Genomic DNA, 17,576 nt, shown 5'->3' with positions numbered 1-17,576 from the left:
TGGGGATATGACTGCAAGAGATTAGAGAGGGTTAGAGATGGGTCTTAAGGTTTTTCATGAAAGAAGTTTTCACTAATCTGTTTTCCATTCTCTCATTTAACTTGCATGCTCAAAGCCCACCCACATATTCGTTCCTGAATAACTGAACAAGACTTTCATATGGTCAGAAGACACCAAGCTTGTTCTGATGCCGGGAGCCTTGCCTAGGTGCTATTTGCTGCTTTGGGAGATGGTGGCTTCAGACTGACCAAGTTGTGATGGAGAGAGTAAGGTGTGGTTGGGACCTACAGCAAAACCTGGTGCAAAAAGCAATGACGCTCAAACTTCAGTGTGCAGCAGTCATATCAGGAGCTTGTTAAAAATTAGACACCTACGCTGAGATTCTGAGTCAGCTAAATCTGGGAGATGGCCTAGACATCTGCATTTGTAATTAGCACAGCCCACCCCTTACACTCTACGTAGGCAGTCTTCCACCTTCAGCTTTCAGAAACACATAGAACAGTGACGATGCACTTATCTTTGGAGGAGAAAAATCTCTCTCTCACACACACACACACACACACACACCCCACCAACGCAGCAGGCACACTGCCCCAGCATAACATTCACCCTTGAACAGCAACTCCTGCTCACTAAAGAGCTGAGTAAACATATATGGGTCTGACCATATGTGAACATTCATCACTAACAGCTTTCCCCACTTAGTTCTTTTGTTCAGAGAGTCCACATATCATCTATTCTAATACATACAAAATAAAGGCAACATTGCTGAACTCAGTGGATTTTTAAGGTAAGCAATTATTTTATTTCCTTGGCCTGATGGCATTGACTTCATTGTACAAGAACTTGCAGCTGACAGAACTGACACACAGATTTCCCCCAAGAGAAAGGACCCTTTTCATTAGCAGAGATGAATTGAAATGTCATGTCTGAGTGCAATTCCTGCTCCCCACTCCCACCCCACAAAATCCCAAAAGTGAAAATAAATCAATAAAATCCCCATGATTTACTAAAAGTCATCCCTCCAAACCTTTCTAATTAGCAGCTGCAGTGGATGGTAACCAAGGAGGGAAGCAGCTGGCCATCATGTAGCATTCCTGTGCATGTGAGCCTGAAGGGACAGCAGCATGGGAGCAAGAATCCTGAATGAGAGTAGTATATAATTACCTTACTTCATACTTGCCCCCTCCCTACATAAGACACCTCTGTCCTGATACATGGAAAATACTAGAGGAGATGCTAAGAGTGGTTTTAGTCTACAATTGGAAATGCCTGAGACTTATTAAATTCCAAGGAAGGGGTGAGATAAGGGGCACCAAAGAGAAAGAGCAGGTTAGACAGGGATGCTCAACACTCTTGTCAATTCCAGTTTAATGCTATTTAATAACAAAACCATCTTCTTAATCATAACCACCTTCATGCCTAACCCCTATTTTCCAAAGGTAAGAAATCCCTGTCTAAATTTCTGGGTTGTTGTCTACTGCCACCCCTGGGGTGGTACTGTGATGTCTGAGTGAGATTGCAACCGGGATGGGAGAAAAGAAGTGTGAGACAGGGAAGATCAGGGGCCACAATGCATCAATTACAGTGGGTCTCTTTTGGTCCCCAGGTATGGTCCACTACCACAAGTCCCCTTTCCCTACCTGTCTTGTGCAAATGTCAAAAATAGAATCTCTGCCCAAAGAGAAGGGAGCACAGGGAGTTGCTGCTGGACTGCCATCATCTCTGGCGCCAACTTGTCCACCTCCTGACCCATCTATGAAACTGCACAACAATTAAACCCCAGGAATGCTGTAAACTTACATCATCCCCATTCCTCTATCAAAGCCAATCCAACAGCTCTGTCCTGACATGCTTTCTCCCTGGGCCGAGGAAGCAGCAAAAAATATCAATTGAGCATGTGAAAATGTGATGACGGTGTGTGTGGTGTAATGTTTCTAGATGTCTTCACCTTCTGTCTCCTTGCGGTGGGAGCCACCCTCTTTCCCCATGTCGCGCACACACACCCCTCCCCTACCCCCAAGTCCAGGTGCTCCCATCTGCTGGGCTTCCAACCACTCATTTCCCATAGACACTCTCATCACTGTAGGCCACATACAGAAAATAGTCTTCCTCATGATTGTCCTAGGGGAAGAGATAAGACAACAGTTTAGAAAACATATTCATTCATTAGCTCTAAGATGCTGAGCCTCACATAACCTTGTAAAGCAGGTATGGAAGGTATCATTAGTCCCCATTTAAAAGAGGAGCAAAGGATAGGGAGAAGTGGTTGGAATTACACTTTGAGTTCTGAGTTCACAAACAAAAATCCTTCATTGAAAACATATTACACATAGGTATCAGGGATATGAAGATGACTAGGGCACAGTCCTCACTCTTAAAGAGCTCACTCCTAGCAAGGGGAACATAGATACCACAGATGGATATATAATGGGACATATACTAACAGGGAATATATGCTATGCAATAAAAGATTCAGGATTATTAGAAGTTTACGTAATTCATTAACGGAGCACAATGAGAATGAAGCATCTTATGCAAAATACTGCAAAAAAATAATAGTTATAATCCTAGGTTATATTTTCAGTAATAATAAAGTCTTTCACTATAGTTTCCTCAGATTCTGACACTTCCAATTAAACCACATCACATAAAAATTATTCCTCCTGAGTTTATCTGTTAAGACATGAATCCATTTACAGACTTTGCCTTAATTTTATATTTCATTTTATCTGATTCATTGTGCCCAGATAATGTGGAATCTGTTTCACAGTTTTAGTTTTGTTCTAAGAAAAGTTTCCCCTTGTTTAGTATCAATGTGGTTGTCTTAAGCCAAAACTTCAGAGTTCACAGAAGAAGCTGACTGTAGGGAGAATCCTTCAGTTGGCAGAGGCTGGCCTCAGAGTTAGAAGGAGCTGGCTTTACTATTACGTGCTTTCTCAATCTGTTGCTAAATGGGAGTAAAATAATGAACTGGATTCTGAATGCATTACAAATTACATGCTACCAACCAGAATAGCAGGAACTGCGATGGGCTGACGCTTTGGAACTTTTGCTATCAGGAGTCACTTCCTGCTGTTTCAATAAACAGTCCAGCATTAAAACACTATAGTCAGACAAGACTATAGTCAGACAAGATTTCAGAAGGATTAAATCTAGTAGAGTGCCTAATCCCTAAAAAACAAGTGGTATCTAATCTCTCAGAGCCTTACACTGCCATATGTAAGAGGATCCGGATAAATAACACCTTCTGCCCCACTTCTCAGATGTGTTATCAACGCATCTAGAACGAGGGCTAGAGGATGCCAGACTGCACTGGACGGCATCCAGTATTGTGCGACCAGAAGCATTACCTCATACAGTTGGCCCATGGTAGCACTGGTGGGAGGGATGGTGTTGTTGACAAAGAAGAATAAGGCGTCCTCAGGTCTCAGGTGGATTCTCTTCCGGATTAAGAAGTAGAACTGGCCAACTGGATGATGGAAGAAGAAAAGGGCAGACAAGAAAGGAAGAAAACAAGGAATTAGTAGAAGGGTAAGTCCTGGAAAAAAATTCAATTGCATTTTTTCCCCTTAGAGTCAGTACCAGCTTTATATACCATCTGAGAAGAGCCAAATACCGGCCTGGAGCTTTCAAAATAAAAAGGGAAACTCAGAAGCCCGCACAGTCCCTGACATGCCATAGTGGAGTTTATTCCTCCTTTCCCCTCTTATTCAATCTCAGACCTCATGTTAGCATATCCACTCAAAGCCTGAGGACTACGTTGAAGGAATACCATGTGCATCCAGACCAAAACATTCCCATCACTGTCTAAACCTGACTTGAAACACTTTCCATCCCCAGACCCTCCCTAAGAAAAACTTAGCAATGGAAAGGGGTCCACTGGACTCTGGTCATCTTAGCACAGTCACTCAACTCAGTGTTGGGGCATTAAACAAGGTTCAATGCTTTGCCTTTACCTGAGAATACTGAAAATTTTCTAGATGGCTGATATTCAAACCTGTTAACTCTGGAGCAAATCAACAAAATCTTTCCAGTGTGTCCTGGATGCAGTGTGTATTCCATTAAGGATCACAATGAAGACTGAATATATGTATTTTTTTTTTTTTCCGAGACAGAGTTCTACTCTGTCACCCAGGCTGAAGCGCAATGGCGCAATCTCAGCTCAGTGCAATCTCCACCTCCCCAGGTTCAAGCGATTCTCCTGCCTCAGCCTCCCGAGTAGCTGGGATTACAGGCACGCGCCACCATGCCTGGCTAACTTTTGTACTTTTAGTAGAGACGGGGTTTCACCACGTTGGCCAGGCTGGTCTCAAACTCCTGACCTTGTGATCCACCCGCCTCAGCCTCCCAAAGTGCTGGGATTACGGCATGAGCCACCACACCCAACAATGAATATATGTCTTATAATCTCAAACAAAATCTACAAAACTTAGTTTAAAAAAATGTAGCTTAAGAAGATGTATTTAATGAGGAAACTCTAAAATATAATCCTCTCAAGATGCCAGACCGGTTTACTTTTTGGAACAAATTGATATCACAATTAACAAAGCCGAATTTTGGGGTTTTTTGGTTTTTTTTTTGAGGCGGAGTCTCACTGTGTCACCCAGCCTGGAGTGCAGTGGTGCAATCTCGGCTCACTGCAACCTCTGCCTCCCAGGTTCAAGCCATTCTCCAGCCTTGGCTTCCTGAGTAGCTGGGATTACAGGTGCCCAACAACACACCCAGCTAATTTTTGTATTTTTAATGAAGACATGGTTTCACTATGTTGGCCAGCCTGGTCTCAAACTCCTGACCTCAGGTGATCTGCCCACATCCCCCTCCCAAAGTGCTGGGATTACAGGCGTGAGCCACCACCCTCAGCCAAAGCTGAATTTTAAAATTGGTTTAGGTGGGGCACGGTGGCTCACGCCTGTAATCCCAGCAATTTGGGAGGCCAAGGCGGGTGGATCACCTGAGTTCAGCAGTTCAAGACCAGCCTGGCCAACATGGTGAAACCCTGTCTCTACTAAAAATACAAAAAAAAGTAGCCGGGCATGGTGGCAGGTGCCTGCAATCCCAGCTACTCGGCAGGCTGAGGCAGGAGAATCACTTGAATCCAGGAGACGGAGGTTGCAGTGAGCCGAGATCATGGCACTGCACTCCAGCCTGGGCTACAAGAGTGTAACTCCATCTCAAATAATAATTAATTAATTAATTAATTAAATTAAAATAAAAGTGGTTTAAATAATGGGCATCTGATCCTTTCTTTCAATGTCTTATGCTTTGCTGTGTCAAAATCCAACAAGACATGGTGATGGGAAAGAACTATTGAGTCTTCTTGTTTTTGAGACGGAGTCTCACTCTGTTGCCCAGGCTGGAGTGCAGTGGCATGATCTCGGGTCACTGCAAGCTCCGCCTCCCAGGGTCACACCATTCTCCTGCCTCAGCCTCCCAAGTAGCTGGGACTACAGGCACCCGCCACCAAGCCCAGCTAATTTTTTGTATTTTTTTTAGTAGAAACGGGGTTTCACTGTGTTAGCCAGGATGGTCTCGATCTGACCTTGTGATCCACCTGCCTCGGTCTCCCAAAGTGCTGGGATTACAGGCGTGAGCCAGGGCGCCCAGCCTGAGTCATTTTTTTAATCAGATAACTCCAGAGCATCCCACTCACTTCCTTCAAGTATGTACTGCCTCTCAATCTCACAATCTCATGCATGTAATGAGGATCTAGAGAGTTTTTTCACGGGAGGAAGGGTCAGGGAAGGCAAAGAGCATTACCGGTAAGGTCAGAGGGCACTAGGTACTTCCTCTTGTCCAGATCAGGCACCCTGGCTTTTGGAGCCTTCTCTACAATCACCTGGAAGAAGAGGAGGAGAGTAGGAATGAAAACTACAGAAGGCAATCTAGTATTTTTCCTTCTACACCCTAGAGTTGCCTAGTTACTACTGGAAATGAATCTGTCTAGGCCCAGGACACCTGTTTCATTTCTTATCCCCCCACACCTTATAAAATTATACAAAAAAAATAGGCTTCGTGAGGTTATAGCTGCATTACTAAAATAAAAATAAACTAGAGATTGTATATGATGAAAAGTAAAAAGAACTTTGATTTTAAGTAATTACAGGTTACCTGTAAGATCTACTATAGGACATATACCTATTGGTATTTATTTATTTATTATTTATCTTTGAGATGAAGTCTCACTGTCACCAAGGCTGGAGTGCAGTGGCTCCCTCTCAGCTCACTGCAATCTCCACCTCCCGGATTCAAGCAATTCTCCTGCCTCAGCCTCCTGAGTAACTGGGATTACAGGCACATGCCACAACGCCTGGCTAAGTATTTGTATTTTTAAGAGAGATGCGGTTTCACCATGTTGGGCAGGCTGGTCTCAAACTCCTGACTTCAAGTGATCCGCCTGCCTTGGCCTCCCAAAGTGCTGGGATTACAGATGTGAGCCACCGTGCCTGGCCACCTTCTGGTATTTAATTAGAGCATCAAGAAAACTGGGTTTTCTCATATGGTCCTGATCACCTGTAAGTTATTATTTCTCATAAACACCATTTATTAAAGATACCAATAACGTGGTTTAAATCTTTGTTGTCAAAATTTCCAAGAACTGTAAAGATTGTTCAAACATTATTAAATGGAAAAGAAACAGTGTTAAAACAAGTCTGACAATATCCTATAATATGATGTCAGTACAACAAGCCATTTATAGATATTGATTATGTTAGGACTTTAAGGGATTTTCAATGTCCACATTATATACTTCTAATAAAGATCATGTATTTCTGTACTAGATCTATAAAAATATAAAAGATTTTTTTATACACTAAAACTTCCCAAACAGAAAATATCTATTATAAAATCATGAGCTTTAGGCTTTCGATTGTTAGGATTTTAAGGGATTTATGTCTACGTTAGATACTTCTATAGTTCAAGTTGTATAAAAATCATCTATTTCTGTACTAGATTTATCCAAATTTAAAAGATATTTTTAATACACGAAAACTTACCAAACAGAAAATATCTATTGTAAAATCATGAGCTTTAGACTTTTAGTTTAGAAAATATAATCATTGCCAGGCGCAATGGCTCACGCCTGTAAGCCCAGCACTTTGGGAGGTCGAGGCGGGCGGATCATCTGAGGTCGGGAGTTCGAGACCAGCCTGACCAACATAGAGAAACCCCGTCTCTACTAAAAATACAAAATTAGCCAGGCATTGTGACGCATGCCTGTAATCCCAGCTACTCAGGAAGGCTGAGGCAGGAGAATCGCATGAACCTGGGAGGCGGAGGTTGCGGTGAGCCAAGATCGTGCCACTACACTCCAGCCTGGGCAACAAGAGCAAAACTCGGTCTCAAAAAAAAAAAAAAAAGAAAAGAAAATATAGTCATTTTAGTTAGAACATATGGGAAATGCAGAAAAAAAGTGAAGACGCAGAAAAAAAAAAAACTGTATGAGTACTTCTAGTGGCTGTGTGATCTTCAACAGGTCACGTAACCTCTCTCTCAGCTTCAGTATTCCAGTAACTTTTTTTTTTGAGGTCGAGTGTCACATGTGTCGCCCGGGCTGGCGTGCAGTGGCCTGATCTCGGATCACTGCAACCTCCACCTCCTGGGCTCAAGCAATTCTCCTGCCTCAGCCTCCGGAGTAGCAGGGATTACAGGCACATGCCACCACGCCCAGCTAATTTTTGTATTTTTTAGTAGAGATGGGGTTTCACCATGATGCCAGGCTGGTTTCGAACTCCTGACCTCAAGTGCTCCACCCGCCTCAGCCTCCGGAAGTACTGGGATTACAGGTGTGAGCCACCGTGCCCAGCTTGAAAAGAAAACTTTCTAACACGTCTTTAACAAAGTCATGGTATTGATATGATGTGAATGTGAGTAATAAATAACATTTTACAGGAAAATGCTTCATAAATTATAAAGAATTATCTAACATAATTAACTTGGGGGGGAGTTTGAACTTTTTAAATTAAAAGGAACAAATTAAAATTAGTAAAAAAAACCAACAACAAAAACAAAAACAAAACAAAACAAAAACTTGTTTTGTGTTCTTGTAGAAAAAATCCTGAACCAGGAAGACCAGAGGGACATGATCACATTTTAAATTTAAAAATAAAAACTGAAATAGGGTAACATAAGCCAGGAATTAAAAGGAAAAGGCAAAAAGAGGCTAGCATTGTGCCCCAAAGGAACTCGGACACCTAGCAGTAAGAGATAAAAACCACAAAGGAAGACAGAAAAAGAAAGTGATAAAGCAGAGGGCAATACCTGGAGGGAAGGGAGGGGTTTGGAGAGGAAGAGAAGGGGGAGGGGTAATCATTAAAATATTGGTTTCCCAGAACCAAGGTTAAGTTTCCAGGAATCCCAACTCTACTCCTCACTATGGTAGACCCCTGGGCTAGATGCTTTGCCTCTTTGGGTCTCAGTTTTCCTCATTTGTAAAATGTGACTAATACTCAGTAGGGTTATGACTTTTTAAAATAGACAATCTGTTCCTAACAGTTTTTTTGATATGTTATATCTTTGAAGATAATTTCAAGATCCCACCAACCCTTCCTCTCTGAAGGCACAAGCACACCTCTTCTTTTCAACGTTGGCTCTGAAGAAATATTGGTGGGGCTAAGTTCTGGTTATGCGAGCAGTCAGGGTACGCCATTGCTTTAATAACACCAATGGTCAAGCTGGAATGGGCTTCAGGAATCATTACTCTAACCCTCTTTTCTGTAAACAAGACACTCTAGCACAGCACGATTAAGAGTTCTGCCCAAGGATGCAATGAATTCCCAGAACTAGAACCAAATCAAGGAACCTGCGTCATAACTAGAAAGAAGGTCACAGACTGAGCACCTTGGGAGCAGCTCACCACTGGTTAAAACATAACCCTAGGAGAGCTGAAATCTGAGTGACAGGCTTAATGGCTTAAAAATTATCTCAGGAATAAAACATTTAACACCAAACTATGAGCAGGAAAAGAACAGAATGCTCTAAAATATTCAGAATGAATACACATAAATATTTATCTATTTCCAATACTTAACAGTGTAAAGTCCACAGCACGTCATTAATTCTGGTTAATACAACTATATTAGAAACTGAGAAACAATATGGCATAGAGGTTAAGATACCCGAGAGCTCCACAGTCCTTCAGACAGGGTTGGAATTCCAGCTCAACCACAGATCAGCAATGTGAAACCTTTAGGAAGTTACTGCATTTCTTTGTGCTTTGAATACTCCATCTGTAGAACGGGTAATCGTGTAAGGAGTAAGTCAATGATTACAGACTGAGTACTTATAATACCGCTAGGGTAAACTATCAATAAAACTTTATTGTATTTTTTAAATATCATTGCTCAAAAGATTGGTATCACCAGAACTGGGCAAAATTTTCACGTATCCAAGGTCCAGAGACCAGGAAAGTAATTTGTAAAGGATCCTTTCCCAGTAAGGGATTAGCTCACCTCTCTATAAGCTGAAAACCTTTTTGTAATTCCTGGGGAATGAAGAGCCCTAATGACTTTTTTTTTTTTTTAAAGGAAAAGGGGTACAAGAAGTTTCTACTGCTGGGCTAAGGCCCTGGTGGCTGCTGGTAGCTATAAAACCACGAACGTTAGGTAAGGATTAGAGAAGAAACCCAGAGTGGCTGTGAGTCAAGAAAAGACATCAGATAACAGCAATTATTTTACCATTATGTGACATGTAATACTAATGTTCCTACCTGAAGATAAAGAGCACAATTTTAAAATCTCCGCTCCTCCATTTCCAAAATCCAACAGCTGCTGGTCCCCCTACCACTTAAGCCACATTCTGCCCTCCAATTCGGCTGCGCAGCCTGCATTAGAGAAACACCAGGCAAGTGGGCGGGGGAGGGGGTAATGGGGAAAACGCCCGGATGCTGAAAGATACCTAATACTTTTCTGTTCCTACTCACTGCCTGCGCTAGTTTTAACTACTTAAGCCGGTGTCCAAAACGGAGAAAAAACGTCTCAGTCCTGCCTTATCGCGACCAGGTACCAGGTGATCAGAAATCAACACGGGGAGGCTGGCTGTCCCCACACAAGCCCCGGAGCAGAGAACGATGAGGCAAGAGGGCTGTTGGGCAAAGAACGTGACCTTGTTTTCCAGGCCAGGACTGTCTTGTGCTCCCCTAACCCCCTGTAATGCAAGAAAATTACTGAATAGCTTCTGAACCTTTTCCTCCCAAGACCAATGATATGAGAGCCAAAGTCAACTTCATTAAAGGAGAACCAGCCAAGGCAGAAATCGACTGGGTTTGCGCAAACCTCACCGCACAGCATAATGTCCCTGCGTTCTTAAAGGCAGCCAATCCATGGCCCCGATCTAACCACTCTCGCCCACGGGGGCCCTATTTTGTGCACCGCAACCCACACACGGTCTCAGCTGCTGAGACCGTGTGTGGGTTGCTGAGTCACTGAAGACGGCGGCTCGGCCCCCAAAACGCCGTCAGCCCTGAAGTGGGGTTCGGGGCCCAGCCATACGGGGTTTTAAAAGCTCTACAGTCTGGACGTCCATTGGCTCTGGCACTGAAGGGCGTTCAGGATTAAGTAATTCTCGGAACCTCCCTTCTCCAGAGCCGCCTGGGCGCCCCAGGGAAGCCATCTCGACTACCCGCCCCCGCCCCCGCGGGCCCTTCCCCTCCCATCCCCCCCGCTCCTCTACACTCACGGGGACCCTGTCCGGATATTTCTTCCGGATCTTTTCTCCTTCCTTTTTCCGATACTCAAAGGGATGGTCCTCCTTGTACTGGAACTTCATGATGCACCGCAGGGCTTCCGAGATCCCCGCGCGGGGCCTGCCTCCTTCGCCGCTGACCCTGTCCCGCTCCCTCCGCCGACGTCAAGGTGTGCTCAGAATAGCTGCAGAAACGTCCGCTCCGGGGGCAACAGCGCTGGGCCGAGTGTGCAGGGGGGGTTCGGGGCGGGGATCTCGGGTGAGCCTGCCTGGAGGTAGAGGAGAGCCAGATGGAGAAATACCGGCGGCTTTTCGCTAGAGCTGGGAGCACAAAAACAGTTGGGTGGCGCGTCGGGCTGTGACGTCACCCCGCGAGCCCCGCCCCGCCCTCCATGCGCCAGGCGCCCAGGGCAGGGGGTGGCCGAGCGCTCTGTCTCACTGCGTTTCCTTTCTGGCTAACCTTTTTCAAAATCGATGTCATTGCAAACATCAAAACATTCGAGTTATGTTTTATTTTGTGACTGTGAAATTAAAGATGGTTTTAAGACAAAAAAAAAGATTTAAACATGTTTTATTCCCCCTCCACTGTTTTTCTTGGTTGGGCCCCAAAACAAATACAAAAGGCGAAAATCCAGCCTTTTCCTGCTGGTTGGGATCCAGCCTCAGGAGAAAAGAGGGCCAGGCCTCCTGGGATCCCTTTGGCCAATGCAGAGCTGTCCCGTGCTTGCACCGTGCCCTCTGCGCGTTCCGCTGCCCCTCCCGCGGCCCTCCTCCCGCGCTGGCGTCAGTGTTTGGGCGATGCCGCAGTTCGCTCCTGAACAGCAACATAAACAGAGCGTGACTCAGGAATCTGAAGAGAGGAGTCAGATGAAGGACACGGAGTGTAATCAAAGTCCAAAGGACACATGATGTCAGTAAGGACTACCGAGGGCTTCACGTACAATCAAATATAGAAATGATTCACTTTCTAGCCGGGCGCGGTGGCTCACGCCTGTAATCCCAGGAGGCCGAGGCGGGCGGATCACCTGAGGTCAGGAGTTCGAGACCAGCCTGACCAACATGGAGAAACCCTGTCTCTACTAAAAATACAAAATTAGCTGGGCGTGGTGGCGCATGGCTGTAATCCCAGCTACTCTGGAGGCTGAGGCAGGAGAATCGCTCTAACCCGGGAGGCGGAGGTTGCGGCGAGCGGAGATCACGGCGTCGCACTCCAGCCTGGGCAACAAGAGCGAAACACCGTCTTACAGAAAAAGAAAGGAAGGAAGGGAGGGAGGGAGGGATTCACTTTCTGCCATAAACTCAGAAAGGGGGCTCGTCTTCTGGAAAAGAGAGTATCAAGCAATTTAGGTGATGACCTCAGTTGTTCCCCCACATCTTATTTAGTTCCAGTGGTTAGGTATCCCTCACGTGACTAGAAAGCGCTGCCTGGAATGCTAGTAGAAGATTGGGCATTGGGGCAGGTGCGGCGAAGCCTCGTTCTGGATTTCCCCACCTAGAGTCAAAGAAGAAAGACCTTCCAACCAGTACTGTAGGGCAGCGACAGGGAGGACTGTGGAGTTTGCAAAGAAAAAGAACAGTAAAAAGGGGCTGCGTTGCCCATGCAAGTCGGGTGAGTTCTGATAAATATTAGATAACAGCAGCCCCGTGGCCTATCTTCTTCAGTCGGGGTCTCAGTGTCTCTAATTTTAACAACACCCACAAGGGACCAGGCGCTGTGGCTCACGTCTGTTCTCCCAGCACTTTGGGGGGCCCAGGCCGAGGATCGCTTGAGCTCAGGAGTTCAAGACCAGCCTGGGTAACATGGCAAAACCCTGTCTCTACAGAAAAAACAAAAATTAACAAGGCATGGTGGCGCGCTCCTACAGTCTCAGCTACTGTGGAGGCTGAGGCAGGAGAATCGCTTGAATCCGGGAGGCAGTGGTTGCTGTGAGCTGAGATCGCCCACTGCACCCCAGCCTGGGAGAGAGAGCAAGACTCTGTCTCAAAAAGAATAAATAAATAAAAATAGGCCGGGCGCGTTGGCTCATGCTTGTAATCCCAGCACTTTGGGAGGCCAAGGTGGGTGGATCACGAGGTCAAGAGATAGAGACCATCCTGGCCAACATGAGACGAGTGAAACCCCGTCTCTACTAATAATACAGAAAAAATTAGCTGAGCGTGGTGGCGCTCGCCTGTAGTCCCCAGCTACTCGGGAGCCTGAGGCAGGAGAATCACTTGAACCCGGAAGGGAGAACCCGGGAGGGTTTAACTATATTTGCATCAAAACTAAAATGAGGCCGGGCGTGGTGGCTCACGACTGTAATCCCAGCACTTTGGGAGGCGGAGGTGGGTGGATCACGAGGTCAGGAGATCGAGACCATCCTGGCTAGCAGTGAAACCCCGTCTCTACTAAAAATACAAAAAAATTAGCCGGGCGTGGTAGCGGGTGCCTGTTGCCCCAGCTATTGGGGAGGCTGAGGCAGGAGAATGGTGTGAACTCAGGAGGCGGAGCTTGCAGTAAGCCAAGATCGTGTCACTGCATTCCAGCCTGGGCGACAGAGCTAGACTCTGTCTAAAAAAAAAAAAAAAAACCTAACATGAGCGACTGAAAATTAAACTATTTTCAATTTGAAAATAAGACTTAAAATTATAAACATATAATGTGATAAAATAACTCATGGATTTTATTTATTTTATTTATTTATTTGATACGGAGTTTCTCTCTTGTCGCCCAGGCTGGAGTGCAATGGCTCCATCTAGGCTCTCTGCAACCTCTGCCTCCTGGATTCAAGCAATTTTCTCCGGCCTCATCCTCCTGAGTAGCTGGGATTACAAGGCGCCCGCCACCGCGCCCAGCTAATTTTTTTTGTATTTTTAGTAGAGACGAGGTTTCGCCATGCTGCCAGGCTGGTCTCGAACTCCTGACCTCAAGTGATTCGCCCGTCTCGGCCTCCCAAAGTGCTAGGGTTACAGGTGCTAGCCACCGCGCCCTGCCCTCATGAATTTTCATACATAAAGATTGAAAGATGCCATGGAGAAAAATAACATGAAGAAGTGGGACTATATGATTTGTTTTCTGGTGCCAGTAATGAAACTTAGTTTCTTTTATTTTGTGCCTGTGTTTTGTATTTATTTTTATTTATTTATTTATTTTTGAGACAGAATCTCACTCTGTCGCCAGGCTGGAGCGTAGGGGCGCAATCTCGGCTGACTAAAACCTCCTCCTCCCGGATTCAAGGGATTCTCCTGCCTCAGCCTCCCGAATAGCTGGGACTACGGGCGCCTGCCACCGCTCCCGGCTAATTTTTGTATTTTTAGTAGAGACGGGGTTTCACCATGTTGGCCAGGCTGGTCTCGAACTCCTGACCTCAAGTGATCCACCTTCCTCGGCCTCCCAAAGTGCTGGGATTACAGGTGTAATCCGGCCTATAAAAGTAAATTTTAAATTAACACAATCGAGTAAAACATTTCAAAATGTCTTATTTAACCAAAATAAAAATACTACATTAAAAAGCTCACATTTTCTCAAATACATTTTCGATGTTTCTTGTACTTTTTAAGATGATTTCAAGGGTTAGAAGTTTTTTCAATCTTTTATGAACATTTTCAAACATGTAGAGAATTTTGACAAATAGTATGATGAACACCACTATAACCTTCACCTAGATATTTTCCATTTGAAAGTCAATTAGAGGACGGGCGCGGTGGCTCACGCCTGTAATCCCAGCATTTTGGGAGCCTGAGGCGGGTGGATCACGAGGTCAAGAGATCGAGACCATCCTAGCTAACACTGTGAAACCCCGTCTCTACTAAAAATACAAAAAATTAGCCGGGTGTGGTGGCGCGCACCTATAGTCCCAGCTACTTAGGAGGCTGAGGCAGGAGAATCGCTTGAACGTGGCAGGTGGAGTCTGCATTGAGTAGAGGTCGTGCCACTGCACTCCAGCCTGGGTGACAGAGCAAGACTCCGTCTCAAAAAAAAAGTAAATTAGAAACATGACACCATCCCAATATACAAATTTATCCCCCCTGAGAATAAGAACATGTTCCTCCATAACCACAATAGTTATTACACCTTAAAAACTATTAATATTTTCCAACATTATCTAATATAGAGCTTATATTTATATTTTCTCAATTGCCCCAAACATACTTTTTTTCTCCCCCACTCAAGCATTTGAATCTGAAAACAGGTGGAATTTACCATAAAGATAAGTCTGATTTCTTCGATTTAGGGTCTCTCTCTCTCTTTGTGTGTGTGTGTGTGTGTGTGTGTGTGTGTGTGTGTGTGTGTGTAGATGGAGTTTCACTGTTGTTGCCCTTCAGCTAATTGCAACTTCCACCTCCCAGGTTCAAGCGATTCTCCTGCCTCAGCCTCCCAAGTAGCTGGGATTACAGACATGTACCACCACACCAGCTAATTTTGTATTTTTAGTAGACACGAGGTTTCGCCATGTTGGTCAGGCTGGTCTCGAACCCCTGACCTCAGGTGATCCGCCTGCCTCGGCCTCCCAAAGTGCTGGGATTCCAGGTGTGCGCCACTGCACCTGGCCCAGGGTCTCTTATATTATCACATTTAAATTGATAGATGAAACCAGAATTTTAGTGCATTGGTCTCCAATGACAAATACAATAGCTAGAGGTTTAGTTATTCAGCCATTTTCTAAATTTGCTTGCTAAGCTTGGAATTTAAACAAGGGATTTTATTACTTAATTTGAATTTTTAAATAAGCTGCCATCCACAAATCAAGTGTCAAATACCACCAGGATGTGCCTGGCTGACTGCAAGACTAGGAAAATATTTCCTGCCCCTGAACTATACATGAGTGGATCTTCCTCCTTAATAATTTGTGTGCTTACATTGCTTCATTGCAGCTGCCACTACCTTAGTTTAATCTTCATTTTTTAAAAATTTTGGCTTCGTTCTGATGATCTGTTGCTATATAGCAAACCACCTCAAAAGACTGGCTTAAGATAATAGCATCATCTATTTTGCTCACAAATCTGAAGTAATGGGGCTCAGCTTTGGTTTTAATTAGTGTGGTGATAGGATCTTCTTGGAAGGCTTCTTCACTAGCAGTTTTGGTAGTTGGACTGGGAAGACTCAAACAATTGGCGCTTCTCAGCCACCACTTGCTTTCTGTATAGGATCTCACCATGGGTCTCTTCCCATAGTGGCTGCAGGCTAGCTAAACTTCTTTCATGGTACCTATGGGGTCTCTGGGCAAATTTGCCAAAAGAAGTCAGCAGAAAGCACATGGCCTCTTGTAATCTAGTCATTTTAATTTGAAAGGGACACTTCTGCCTCATTCTGTTTCTCAAGGCAGTCACAAAGTTCTGCTCAGATTCAAAGGAAGGTGCCACAGACTCCACTTCTACCTGGAGTCACCACTATTGGGCCGGGCGCGGTGGCTCACGCCTGTAAGCCCAGCACTTTGGGAGGCCGAGGCGGGCGGATCACCTGAGGTCGGGAGTTTGAGACCGGCCTGACCAACATGTAGAAACCCCGTCTCTACTAAAAATACAAAATTAGCTGGGTGTGGTGGTGCATGCCTGTAATCCAAGCTACTCGGAAGGCGGAGGCAGGAGAATCACTTGAACCCGGGAGGCAGAGGGTGCAGTGAGCCAAGATCGCGGCATTGCACTCCAGCCTGGGCAACAAGAGTGAAACTCCACCTCAAAATAACAAGCAAGCAAACAAACAAAACACTATTACTCAAACACATTAGTAAATAGTGTTCAGTCTTGTCCTTCCCGCTTCTAGGAAAAAGAGAGCTCATTGATGCCAGACTAAATGTAATAAAGCTATATTTCATTGTGTCATTTCTCTTCTTAATATCATTCAGTGGTCAGCATTCTCTGTAATCTTTGGGAGACAGTTCAAATTCTTTACAAGGGAAATAGAGTACTCACAATCAGGCTATTGTTTCTCTCTTGAGCCTCATATATAGACATTTCCTATCATTGTACTCTATGGTTCAGGCATACTAAATTATTTTCCCTATATTGGTATTGATTCAGACCACTGGATATTCAAAGCCTCCTTCCTGTGAAAACGTTTTCTTCCTTTTTTTTTTTTTTCTGACTAGTTTCTATAAAACATTCGGGGTTTAGTTCAGGCATCATCTTCTCTAGGAAACCTTTTGATCTCCTTTGCCTGAGTTCTGTATTCCTTCTAGGCACTTGCAAAGTATTGTGTGCTTATCTTTGCCATAGCACTGATAATGATGCATTGTTCATTAGCTAAGATGATGCTGGCTGGGTGTGGTGGCTCACACCTGTAATCCCAGCACTTTGGGAGGCTGAGGTGGGCAGATCACCTGAGGTCAGGAGTTCAAGACCAGTATAGCTAATATGCTGAAACCTTGTTTCTACTAAAAATACAAAAAGTTAGCCAGGCGTAGTGGCTCGCGCCTATAATCCCAGTTACTTGAGAGGCTGAGATAGGATAATTGCTTGAACTGGGAGGTGGAGTTTGCAGTGAGCCGAGGTCGTGCCATTGAACTCCAGCTTGGGCAACAAGAGCAAAACTACGTCCCAAACAAACAAACAAACAAACATGATGCCCATTACATCTCCTTTCTTTTTTTCGGGGGGGGGGGGGTGGCCAGGGGGGATATATGTATGGTTTCAGAAGTAACTACTCTTTTTACATTGACACCGCATGGTTCTAGTGGAACTCACCCATCATAAAATCTCATTGCCTTGGCCATAAGATTAATCAGAATTTTTCCTTAGAATTTCTTACATATGAACTAAAGGAAAGGAGCCCCTTCTTCTTTGATGATGAAGTTTAGATGACGTCTTAGTCCATTCCAGCTGCTATAACAAAATACCATAGACTGGGTGGCTTATAAACAACAGAGATTCATTTCTCACAGTTCAGGAGACTGGGAAGTCCGAGATCAAGGTGC

At 44.7% G+C, this 17,576-nt stretch overlaps 1 protein-coding gene across 2 annotated transcripts; it reads right to left on the bottom strand.

Annotated features, from left to right (window-relative positions):
- Window positions 1-778: 778 nt before the first annotated feature.
- GABARAPL1 (GABA type A receptor associated protein like 1) lies at window positions 779-11,387 on the bottom strand. Of its 2 annotated transcripts, XM_001146298.8 has the most exons (4): window positions 10,678-11,387; window positions 5,761-5,839; window positions 3,354-3,472; window positions 779-2,124 (listed from the first exon to the last, which is right to left on the bottom strand). In XM_001146298.8, exons 1-4 carry the CDS (start codon window positions 10,765-10,767, stop codon window positions 2,059-2,061), a joined length of 354 nt encoding a protein of 117 aa, XP_001146298.1. In that variant the 5' UTR covers window positions 10,768-11,387; the 3' UTR covers window positions 779-2,058. The 2 variants fall into 2 exon arrangements, with proteins under 2 accessions (XP_001146298.1, XP_009423119.1); XM_009424844.4 differs by lacking the exon at window positions 779-2,124 and having other exon boundaries at window positions 2,131-3,472; window positions 10,678-11,051.
- Between the last annotated feature and the right edge of the window lie 6,189 nt (window positions 11,388-17,576).

The sequence above is a fragment of the Pan troglodytes genome, chromosome 10, assembly GCF_028858775.2.
Source record: "Pan troglodytes isolate AG18354 chromosome 10, NHGRI_mPanTro3-v2.0_pri, whole genome shotgun sequence".
Lineage (NCBI taxonomy): Eukaryota > Metazoa > Chordata > Mammalia > Primates > Hominidae > Pan > Pan troglodytes.
This window is presented reverse-complemented; position numbering and strand designations above follow the sequence as displayed.